We start from the raw sequence: 12,901 nt of genomic DNA on the forward strand, positions 1-12,901 counted from the left end.
TCAGACAGAAAAACTAAGTGTTACAGGCAAAATATTTTAACGGTTCAAAGGTTGAGGTGAATGTGAATGGAGACGATGAAAATGACGATGAAGAAAAGAGCGAAAGCTTTACGTCAAACAAAAATACTTTATTTGCTATATTTAAAGTCATTGATATTATATACATCACATCAAACACACGGTGAGTGATTGCAGCAGGTCAGTTAAAAACTATCCGAATGTACAAGATATACAAAAGTGCTTGTGTGTCAAAAAAAAAAAAACTCTCCATAAAATGTTCTTTTAAATAGAAAGTACTGTTTAAAGCTATATGTGAACACCCTGGTGATAAATGCACTGCGATAATCGGTCTTTTGGGTGTTTTTCACACTAAGGAGACGTGGTCCAGTGTACACGCACACTTCTCTACGATCATATTAGGGAACTCGGCCACTTCGATCTCCGTGTAGTCTCCTTTCTTCACCAGGTACATGATGGGCAGTGGCGAGCTCTCGGACACCGTGCACCGACGCTCTCCGTAGCCAAAGTCGTGCTTGGGTTGTTTGCAACCCCCGGTGCACATATATGCGTTGTAGCCCACCGGCTCCACCACCCAGTACTGGGTCCACGTGAGGGAGCGGAAGTTGACGAAGTGTTCCTCTCGGCAGCAGGTGTTTTTGTTCTGATCGCAGTCGCCTCGAGAGCTGAGGAGGGAACGACAAAGAAAGTTACATCACTGCTATTTACAACACTCGCTCATAATCGTGTGTGTGTTAGTTCATAGTCAGGGTGCAAGAAAAAAAATCTGTTCGCCGATATATCGCGATATTTCACCACGCGATTATCGTATCGATCCAAAAAAATGTCAAAATCGACAAATTTAATGGCGCTAACATATGCATAGCATGTAAACACCCAGTCACTAGGTGTCAGTGAATCACATCAGACCTTGTTAAACTACCTCACTACTCAATGCATTTTAGTTTGGAAGTTTATTGCATTTTATTTAAAAACGTACCGGGCACTTTTATAGAATTTAAGAACTTAACAGAATCAGAATATTTTGTAGAAGCAAAAGTTCAACTTTTTTTTAAAAAAGTAATTTGACAGTTTTTGATATTGATACTTGAATTACAGTTCGTTACCATTTACTTGTTCTCGCGAGTTCAAAAAAGGAAATGAATTGTATTTCATAACATTTTGTACTTGTAAAGGTGAAATTTGTAATTATTGATATTGCGATATATCTCTGTGAAAAGTAGCTATTTTTAAAAAACCAGAAGTTTTAATTAGTTTAGTAAGTAGTAAGTAATATTTATTTATATAGCACCTTTTACAGACAGGAGTCACAAAGTGCTTCACAATACATACGGTTCTTTCTATATGTTAAGACCTGCAATAAATTCTGAGAAAAAGAGCTATAGGCCTATTTTAGATAACTGGATTCAACAAACAAACAAGAAAAAATATATATATATTATTTATTTATCATTTATTTAGAGTTAGGCAAAAGTTCTGCTTCGTCTGTTTCTTTCTGGTTTAAACGCTGTCACTTTCTGATTCTTTCCTCTTTTTGATCACGTGATGAGGGAATATTAAGCCATCGCTGTGTTACCAAATGTGGTGACAATGAGCACATGACACCTGCGCCCCGTTAATGAACGCAGACAGTTGTCACACTGATCCAATATCCGCCCTTACCCGTACTCTTCGAGGTCGAGTGTGTAGAGGACGAGCTCGGGCTTCCCCGCGGTGCTGTCCGTCTGCTTCTGGGTGGTAAAGCGCACACCCTTGGCCATCTCTGCCGCGTAGCTGCCGGGTCTCTCGCCCTCGATCCACACCTCCAGGTGCATGGGTGTGTCCTTGTGCGTCTTGGACCAATAGTGCACCGCTTGGGTGACATCAAAGCTCTTCCAGCCAGTCTCGTGAACGGGGATCAACCTGTGAACAGGATAAAGGGGGAATAATTAAAGTGATAGCATCCTCCCATAGTCCTAATTAAGATCATTCCCTTTGATTACGATCAAACAGGCGGAAATGACTCCTTACCGTGAATCCACCAGCGACGTCCTGTTGGTGTCCTCGTCCACCCAGTAGATGCTTACTCTGGCGTTGTTGACGGGTCTGTGGTTCCTCTTCTCAGAGGCGAAGCGTTTGCTTTGTGAAGCCTGTTGGTAAAGCTTCAGCTCGGCCATGGTCACCTCGCTGTTATTCGGGATCCGCGCCTCCATCTCGAACACCACGCGGTGCCGGGTGGTGTCGGAGTACACATACTCACCCGCAATGTCTAAAACATCAGGAAACATATGCACTTCAAAAACCTTTACTCGTTAACTTCAATGTACCACTGTGCGTAAAAATGTCATTGCGCACAATTACGCATGGAAATTATCTCACGTTATTCCAATCAATCCAAATGATTTTTTTTTGCAAAATAACTTAATATCACTTCCACGTATTACTCCACCGGTTTGTCTAAAACATCAGAAAAACTATTCCCCTTAAACCCTGTAATTGTTAACTTCCAGGTTTTCTAAATGTACCACCGTGCGTAAAAATGTCATTGCGCACAATTACGCACGGAAATAATCTCACGTTATCCATTCAATCCAAATGAAATGTATTCCTAAATAGCTTGATATGACTTCCATGTATTTAAAATAGTTCAGATTCATACCTGCATTCCCAGGAATTCCCCTTAAAATGCCTGCCAGGCTGGGCAGAGCTCTGCGCCTCCTGCTGTGGTGCGTCTTCAGCATGGATAAGTACTTATTTCTGATGTGCGTCGGCACGATCAGGTTCTCCAAATCCCGCTTGTGAATCTTGGGGACTTCATCCAAGCCGAGTTTCTGCAGTAGCGCGTCTTTAATATCCTGATGCGTAAAAGCCTTGGTCGAACCCAAAAAAAAAGCCAGGAACAAGATGCAAGCGCGGAGGAAATCCATTGGAGCGGTGACAGAGAGGAGCAGCCAGTAGCTGTAGGTCAGTCAAGGATGCAAAGTGTCCTGGAGCCTCCTCTGGCCCCTTTATATCACAGCAGCCCCTCCTAAGCCTCGCACTTTGTCGTTGGGGGCTGGGTTTCTTATCAGAACAAAGGTGCGACGATGCAGACGCACCCTGAACAGGACATCAAGTATCTGTACTTCAAACAGCAACAATTAGACTCAAGTGACGTTGGCTTTGGGAAGCTGTAGTTTCACCCCAGCTCCTAAGACTATGTTTGATGTCTCGGTGTCTGCAGCAGCAAATGATGCCACAATGGGTGTTTGGCACAGACAAAAATGCATGATTAAAGTTCACTCAGTCTGAGCTCAGTAAATAAAGCTAAGTTTGTGCTGAAATATGGCTGGAGGGTTGAACTCAGGCGAAGATACTGCACTGTGAAAATGTCTTTTCTGTGAGAGCTGCACCACTCTCTGAAATATTAAGTCAGCATCATTTTACCTCGGATAAATTCACTTAATTTCCTTGATTTTGTGACAAATTTGGGGAAATGATGTGGAATAATTTGCAGAAAATTGGAGGGCTTTGGAAAAATTGAGAGTTCTTTCAACAATTTGAGATTAGAAATGATTGCGGTCATGTGATGCATGGGGAAAACTGAGCCCTGAAATATTTACTTGAATATTTGTACTTGGAGGGACTTAAATATCGACAATTAAATTATTTTGTAATTTACACAATGAGGAACGTTTCTTGTACTTTCTCCTGCGGGCTGATTTTGGCCCCGGGGCCTTGAGTTTGACACATGATTTAGTGTGTAACTCAACTTCATGGGGTGTCACGATACCTACAAGTTTTACACTTCTGATATGATACCAATATGGGCACGAATCATTAGAAACATTTTAACCTTAAACATGAGAATATTCCAAAATGTTATAAAACGATATTAAAAAAAATTAGAATCGAGCCGTTATAATCTGATACTTGTTATTTTGCTTATATCAGAACAATATTCGATATCAATAGTCAATACTCTATATGATTACTGTCCTCATATGCTGTGCTTGGGTCCATAGTGGTATACTTTTGTACATTTCTGATGTTAATAATGACATTCATTATTCACAGTAACACATATTTCACAGGTTGAGGAGAGGTGAAGTAAAGTGGTGACGATGGATAAAGAAAGACTGATGGTGTTTATTGGACTGAACTGATTTTAAACGGCCTTTCCTCTCTTTGTTTTCACACCTCAGTTCGACCACTTTTCTCAGATAACTGCACATGTGCCCCAGACAGACAGAGTCCCACTGGACCCCCTTGAACCTCAGGTGCCCTCACACACACACACCACACACACACCACACACACACACACACACACCAACTGGTGTGTACATTCCTCTGGACGATGTCAGGTCTGAGTGAGTCCATCACTTCTGTCTGGGTGGCTGTAAAAGCCAGATTTCGTTCACTTGGGGACAAGTGCGTAGAACATGGGGGTCCATTGGAAGAGGGTGGGGGGGTCTGAGTGGTGCAAGGGCATCATGTGAAGAGGAGGTGGAGGGACGAGAGGATTAGATGTTTATTCCGAGCTCCGTCACCCATTCTTGGCCCACTCCAGAAGATTAAAATTATTAGCCAAACAGACAGTTAATCCATGGGCCAGGGAGGGGGGCTCCATGTGGATGTGGATGTGGATTGGAGCAGGGCCCCTTCACAGGTTGGTGATTATCTGATTCCATTGCGAGGATTTGCCTTGCCTTTTTTGTCACACAAACATTAGAAGAGGAGTGCTCTGGCTGCATGGCTGCCCCTGAAGGGCCCAGGCCCCCTGCTTTGTGTATTGGGGGCCGTGTTTGCTCAGAGATGTCAGACAGACTGAAGGAGCACACAGGAAGAGCAAATGACAGATGACTGCCAGACCCTCGTACTCCAGCCACAGCAGCCGCTTCACCACGAGGACAAATTAATAATTAGCGTCGAGGAGCTGATATCTCATCATCCCAGAGATGAGATATCAGCTCCCCGACACCATCTACACCACACGTGGGCAACTGGCGACCTGGGGGGCCTCATACAAAATGACTTAAAAAACAATTCAAATGACAGAAACAACAGCATAGAAATATAAAAAAAATGACAGAAAAATGTGCAAAAACAACAAATTACACAAAATTCACAAAAATGACTCCAAAATTGACTCAATGACACAAAACACAACCAAAGGAAAACCCCAGATTGACAGAAAAATACACAAAATGACTTCAAAAACACACAAACGACAACAAAAATGCACAAAATGAGAGAAACATACACTAAACAAGCATAAAATAATAAAATACAACACCAAATCACGTAAAACAACCACAATAAAAGACTGTATTATGGCTGATATTGCTCGTCATTCTAAATGCTGACATGAATGTTGATAATGTGGCCCTCGCATCAGATACAATCACATTTTTTCATAACAGTTGCCCTCCTCTCATCTACACAATCCACAGTCCATTGACTCCAACCTTCAACCGAAGGGATGCATTTAAATGCTTTCAACATGACACGACATAATAACAGAAGCATTTTAATCAATTCTCCAACATATGTGTTAGTTTGTTAAAGTGGAATCCATGACCAAATCCCAATGAACCAAATCCTAATGCACAAAATGGCATTTTTACATTTTTCTGCTACTAATCAAATGCTTAAGCCTAACTGTATCCGTGATTTTAACACAATGTTTGTGTTAAAAAAGGGGTTCACTGTTAAAGTGATTATTTAAATGTAAAATATACTAGAACTCAACAACAAACATGGAAGATCATTTCATTCCTACTCTGAAAACATTGGATTTGACACTAACAAGTAGGCTACAACCCATTATATATTTATATGGGTTTATTCTATAAAAAAAAAAAAAAACTCTAAACAAAGCTGTGATGTTATTAAATATTAATGTCATGTTTTGATGGGCAACTTTGGTCAGAGTTGGGGCCACAAAAATGGGATTTTCTGATCTGAGGACCACATTATTCAATGTACATGTCAGTGTTTAGATTAGTGACCAATCTGAGCATTCATACTGTAAAAAAGCAAAGGATTTTGTGTTTTTGGAGTCATTCTGTGTATTTCTGGGCCTTTTGTGCATTTTTGTGACCATTTATTTGTTTTTTTAATTTGTTTTAGTATATTTTTGTGGTCATATTGTGTATGCTTGGAGTCATTTGGTAAATTTTGCAAATTTTTCTGTCATTTTGTGTATTTGTTTTTTTTTTTTCTTTCTTTTTTGCAATTTTTTGTATTTTTATGTAATTTTGTACGGTCATTTTTGAGTGATTTGTGTTTGCTTTGTGGGCGGCACAAAGTTAGTTGCCCATGTTCTTTAGATTAATTTTAGCTGTCAGCAGATCCAATATGCTATGTATGTATATATATATATATATATATATATATATTTCTTTCTTTTTTTTTACAATTACACAGGTCAGACAGATGGGATAAACATCCTCACAGAATCCTTCATGATTGTGATTAAATTGTGTTGGAGTTCCAATTAAAAGTCAGACTTTCCTGCATAAAGAAGCTGTGTGTGAACATGCAGCCTTCCTGTGCCACTTGTTGGTTCTCCTTTGATTACACACTATACACAGTTTGTTGAAAGCAACAAACAGACGAACTAATCTTTGCAGAAAAGCTCCAGCGTAGCAGACTAAGGCCCAGAGGTGTTGTCTCAGCTGGTCTATCACATTGTTTAATGTCAACCATCATCAGCCCAGACATGCAAATTAACAGCCCATCCATTGTGCAGTCCAGTCAGTCAGTCAGAGGCCAATAGTCACTGGGACTGAACCCATCCAGCCTCTAAATACACAGGCCTGTGGGAACACTTGGACACATTTGGACGACCTGTTGTCTCACATTTATCAGTCTTTCTGTTTTCCTCCCAGTATCCCCAGTTTCATCAGATGCTTCTGAGGATGGGGAGCCGATGGTAAAGTTGTGCATGTTACAATAAACAGCAACTTTTTTTCGCAACAATTAGCAACAAGCCATGTTTAAACAACATATGTAATTTTTATTTATTTTTTTGTTACTTTTGACCAGAGTTACAGCAATATTTGTGAAATTTGTGATTTTGTGATCTAAATGAAAAAAAAAAAAAAAAAAATCTAAAAGCTACATTTTAAATCTAAATGCTAAATCTTAAATCTTAATGTTAAATCTAAATGTCAATGAGCTTTTATTTTTGGTACTTTCAGCGAATTAGCACATTTGCTAAATATTTAGTTTCATCCGTGACATTTAGATTTTGATTTAATATTTGAATTTATATTTAGCATTTAGATTTAGATTTAACATTTGGATTTAGATTTCAATTTTAGATTGAACATTTAAATGTATTATTTAACATTAAATACTTCACATTTACCATTTAGATTTAAAATGTAGCTTTTAGATTTTTATTTAACAGTTTTATTTAAATGTAACATTGTCAAATTTTCACGAGAAAAATATCACAAATTTCACACATTATTGCTGTAAATCTGGTCAAAAGCAATATAAAATATCACATTGTTAATAAATAATAATAATAATATAATATATATAATAATAATAATATAATATATATAATAATAATAATAATATAATATATATAATAATAATAATATAATATATATAATAATAATAATATAATAATAATAATAATAATAATAATAATAATAATATAATAATGATGAAAACATCAGAAAAAAGAAAGAGCATCAGTATAATTTCAATGAATGAGTGGATGGTTAAATGTTAAATGTTCATAACTGAGTTAAAAGGTGAGTTTTTAGAATGGATTTGAAAGATGGGAGGTCTGTTGCTAAAGTTGCTGTTTATCTGAGCATGCGCAACTTTGTTTCCAATCGGCGGCCCATATCCGAGGTGTCATTTCTTTTCAATCAAGGCCAACCAACAAACTCTCACAATCAACAACCCAGGTGTTAATTAACATCAGCCATTTGCATTGAAAAGAGCTCCAATCGATGGCTCATTGCTTAACATTTGTGCAGAAATGTTGTTTGGGGAGCTCCACGGTCAATATTGAACTTGTGTTGGTGGTCACAAATCCTTCATTATGCTTTTGTTGTGTTGTTGTTTTTGTTGTCAGGGACTTCCTGACTTTTATCTCAACATCAATATTTGGATGAAGGAATTCACGCAGACTATGTGATCAGTCCAATAATCATCGATGAGAAAGAGAAAGACCTAATTACATATCACACACTTAATAAAGACGCGCTATTCAATCCCGCCAAATGGGATCAGACGTTATTAGCGTGGCGCAATAATCAATAAATAACACTATAGTAGTTATATCACCGTCTAACACCCCAAACAGATGCTTTCAAAGACGGTGTGATTGATTTTTAGGCTGTAAACATGACAAAAGATTACAAATTGAATTTAATCCTCTGTTTGTTGTTAAAGTGGATTAAAAAAAAAAAAAAAAAACTCACCAAACTGCAGCAGTGACGCATGGATGACGTCAGGTTTAGTGAGGTAATGAGATACTTTCTACAGCAGAGGGCGCTACAGTATGGAGCTCGATGTGTGTCTTTATTATTCAATTAAAAAATACATTTTCAATCAAAAATAGACGCCTTCAATCAAAGAAAAAAAAAGTTTTCAAATGCAAAAAAAATATTTGAGATCCAAATAATTGCATTTGAACACTTTTTATTTGATTGAAAATATTTTTTTTTTTTTTTTAAACGTTTTTATTATTTTTGATTGAATAATAAATACACTAATGTACCATCCATAATATGGCCCAAATACATTATACAGAAATTTTTAAATTTATTTATTTATTTATTTATTTATTTTTTTTTTTTGAAAAGGTTTTTGTTTATTTAAGTGTGTTTTTTTTTTCTTTTTTCAGTTGAATAATAAAGACAAATCTATCTCCATATATTAAGGGTAGTACATTTGTGTCTTTATTATTCAATCAAAAAAAAATCATAAAATTAATATTCAATCAAAACAAATTAATTCAATCAAATAAATATTCAATCAACAAAAAAAAAGTGTTAAAATGCAATTATTTGGGTCTCAAATAATTTTTTTTGCATTTGAACACTTTTTTTTTCTTTGATTGAAAATATGTATTTTTGATTGAATAATTAAAACTTCTACCTCCATAAAATAGGGAAAGAGAGAAAAAGAAAGAAAGAAAGAAAGAAAAACTTTGAAAGACTTGTCAAAACAATTGAGAAAAACTTCATGTTTACACATAACCTTAACATTCTTCTGAATCTTTTTGCACATTTTAACATGAATGTGAAAAAGTAATCAGAACATTGATTATTTCCTGCTTTCTGTTTATAGAAATAACATGAATGGAGGACTGATTGATCTTTGAAGGACATCTTTAAATGGGATGTCACAATACCCCTATTATCTATTGATAACATAAAACTGCTATGATTCTCTAAAAGATGATTAACAGTTGTACTGTTAATGTATTTTATTTTTAAAAAAAAACAATTGTCACTGCTTATATAATCAGTGTGTATACTGAGGTAAATTCAGTCACATATTATTACTGTTATATTGTGTTTTCTCTTACGTTACAGGTATGCAGATGTGTAACTTTATCTGGAACATAAATTAATATATTTTCAAAGCTGCCAATCTTATGTTTTACAAATACGCCTGTGATATCTGTGATATTGGTATGAAAGTGGATACCAAACAATTTTATAAATACAGGAAAATATTTTTAGAATACATTTGATGCACTTTGTGTCTTTTTTTTTTTTTTTTTGTCTTTTAAAGATGTTTGGACTAAATATACCAGCGTTAACATGCAGACGAGCAGAGAAATACTCCACCATTACCCACAAATAATCACGCACACACCCCAGAGAAGCATAAACACTGTGAAAGAAGATACTTTTTCCTTCTTGGGTATTCTGAGGAAGTTGTCACACACAGTTGTGTGTCTGTTTCTGATCAACACTTTTAAAGGAAAAGCAGCACAAGTCAGATAACTTCTCAGTCAGCATCAGAATCCACTTTTATTGGATTTCACCACAGTTACTTATTCCTAACATGGAGGATCACCTTTTTCTATATGTATCAATCTATTCATTGATTGTGTAACTCAGAGGTTCTCAACCTTGGGGTCACTAGGCACTGGGAGGGGATCGCCATGGCCTTTAAGAAACTAAGAATTATTATTATTATTATTATTTAACAATTTAAGCCCATTTTTGCTTATTTTTTTTTACCATTTTTCTGCAACTACACCAAACTTGCCATATTTTAATCTATTTTCATTCTTTTTGCCCTTTTTAATGCATTGTTGCTACATTACTCTCATTTCTGCCACTTCATCAAATTTCAATGCATTTTCTGCACATTCTTTCCACTTTCAAGACATTTTGAACCACCATTTTCCCCACCTAATGTCACATATGTTGACCCATTATTGTCACTTTTAACTTCTTTTCATCATATTTCATACTTATTTTTGGCAATTTAATCACATTCATGATTTGTCATGCCCATTATTTGTCATTTTAAACTAATTGTTCCAATATTGACACTTTCAACCCTTTTTTTCCCCAACTTTTAACCAATTTCTGTGGTTTCTAAAACCCCATTTCACAATTTTTGGTCACTTTTAAGTTAACCCATTTTATTTCTGACTAAAATAAGGATTTATATCTTTAAGATAACTATATACTATGGCACAACTAATAATAAACGTCCTGAAGAACAGTGTATATTATTCAGATAAATAAATAAATGTGATTATCACAGATTCATAGAACAATGGACCATCATTTTGCTGACTTTATGGATGGACCCCAAAAATCTCTCCCCTTTATTCCCCCTTATAGATGACCCTGTCTCCACATGACTGTTCTTCAATGTTCATGTCTGTGTTCAACCACCTTTGGGTACAGTGGGGGTCCACTCTCTCTAGCACCTTTATTTTGGGGGTCAAGGCCTGAAAAGGTTGAGAACCACTGCTGTAACAGATACTCAACACGAATGTGTGTCTGACCCCCCCCCCCCAACACACACACACCTTACAGTTTTAGCTGCTGAGTCGACCCTCGGACAGTGAACTTTGAGCGATGATAAGGAAACCCAAACAAGATTTGCTCATTTTGCTGCAGATCACTCAACATAGAATGTGTGTTACACAGAAAATAGAAAACATGCATCAAAAAGATTATAAAATCTTTATCTTTTATACTGGTCCCTTTTAAGTTTGGATGTTAGTCTTTATTTTCCTCTTTTTTATTTTATTTATATTTAGAAGAGCAAATTTCCATCACAAGCATTATTCATATTAAACTCTTCAATAAATTACTTCAAAACATAGAAAAGGTTGGATATAGTTAAATTTATTCGATTCTGTCTATACTGCCCTACCCTGGTTTTCCTTAACATATTGTACTATATTACAGTTGAATACAATGAGAAACTCATGCAAATTATTGCACACAAAACACAGTTTCATCTTTTTATGTTCATTTAATACATGAAAAAATACATTTAAAATTATTTTATTTTATTCTACAGTGTAAGATCCAAAACAATTTCCAGTTATTATTATTTTATTTTTTCAAATTTTTTATTTAGGGGTTTAGTCAAATGTAAATGTTGCAATTTAGATTTTTAAAGGCAAGCTAAAAGCCCTATTTATTCCCTCTGGCTTTTATGGCGTGTTTTATTATTTTTATGCCGATATTTAATTTTTTTTGAATTATTATATTATTGTTGTTTTTAACTTTTACAGTTTTACAACTTTTTCAATTTAATGTTTTGTATTTTATAATTTCCTCCCTTCTTTGCTCTGTTTTTTCATTTTTCTTTTTTTTTTTTATCTCTGACTATTGAATTTTTAATTATTTTATTAAATGTATTCTGTGTGCATTAGTCTCTAAACTTTTTTTTTTTTATAGTTTCACCTTTTGTCAATCATTTTAGCAAAATTTTGTGAAGTACTTTGGACTACAGTCAAATTTGTAAGAAAGGTGCTGTATAAATAAAGTTTGATTGATTGAATTCCTTTGTGGTTTGTATGCAATGTAAATATAATTGCATACAATTCAGGAAATATGATTCCCTAATAATTGTATATAAAGACAATGTGTAAATTATAGTTTTTAAATGATTTTGTAGGCTCTGGTGTGTGTGTGTGTGAATGTGTGTATAGACTGTACATGAGCACACAATTAGGTTCAATAACATAATCACAGGTACGCAAACATTTCAACACTGTTGTAAGAAACCAGATTACTTTACAGAGAAACACACCCGTTTAGGGAGATGGGAGAACATGCAAACACTGAACAGATCTCAGGCCAATAGGATGTCAATTAACAAAATTACTGACCATTGTAAAACAAATTCAATGCACCTCACATGTAGAAAAGGTGTAATAATTGTTTTTAAATTTGATTTTTAAAGCATTTCTAAGGATTAGTTGATCTGAAAATCCTTTTTGAGACCTCATAATGATTCAAATGTATCAGATAGGAGAAAAAAATGTGACAAAATTGTCCATTTTTATGTCTATAGTGTTGTTTAAATTATTTAAATCTTAGGACGGAGACCAAAGTAATAATGCTGCACACAGAAAACTAGTAAACATAATTAAATAGTTATTGTTGAAGATTCAAAATTAACTTGCGTATCTTGTACAAACACTTTAGAGAACAAAAAAAATGTATTTATAAAGTATGAGAGAAATCAAGAATTATTAACAACTTTTAAATGTTTATTTTTTGATTTTTTTAATTACATATTTATTTCCCCATAGCAAACCAGAATTTCTTTCATGCTATTGACTTAAACTGCCTGTGTGTCCTACTGCCATGGACTTTATTGCTTAAAATCATGTGATTTATTCAAATGAAGTAGCCAAAACTATATTTTAAGTGAATATGAGCAGAAATAAGTGGAATATC

General features: G+C 35.2%; 1 protein-coding gene across 1 annotated transcript; it reads right to left on the bottom strand.

The window, feature by feature from the left end:
* Positions 1 to 364: 364 nt before the first annotated feature.
* lft1 (lefty1) lies at positions 365 to 2,951 on the bottom strand. Its single transcript, XM_028440089.1, has 4 exons — positions 2,657 to 2,951; positions 2,029 to 2,266; positions 1,681 to 1,920; positions 365 to 683 (listed from the first exon to the last, which is right to left on the bottom strand). Exons 1-4 carry the CDS (start codon positions 2,922 to 2,924, stop codon positions 365 to 367), a joined length of 1,065 nt encoding a protein of 354 aa, XP_028295890.1. The 5' UTR covers positions 2,925 to 2,951.
* Between the last annotated feature and the right edge of the window lie 9,950 nt (positions 2,952 to 12,901).

This window comes from Gouania willdenowi, chromosome 24 (genome assembly GCF_900634775.1).
Source record: "Gouania willdenowi chromosome 24, fGouWil2.1, whole genome shotgun sequence".
In the NCBI taxonomy this organism is placed as follows: domain Eukaryota; kingdom Metazoa; phylum Chordata; class Actinopteri; order Blenniiformes; family Gobiesocidae; genus Gouania; species Gouania willdenowi.

Bases quoted from the DNA above. Each gene is read 5' to 3' on its own strand.
- lft1 (XM_028440089.1), bottom strand. From the start codon at position 2,924: ATGGATTTCCTCCGCGCTTGCATCTTGTTCCTGGCTTTTTTTTTGGGT. The intron at 2,267-2,656 runs GTATGAATCTGA...CTGATGTTTTAG, and splicing joins GGGAATTCCTGGGAATGCAG to ACATTGCGGGTGAGTATGTG. The intron at 1,921-2,028 runs GTAAGGAGTCAT...TCCTGTTCACAG, and splicing joins ACGTCGCTGGTGGATTCACG to GTTGATCCCCGTTCACGAGA.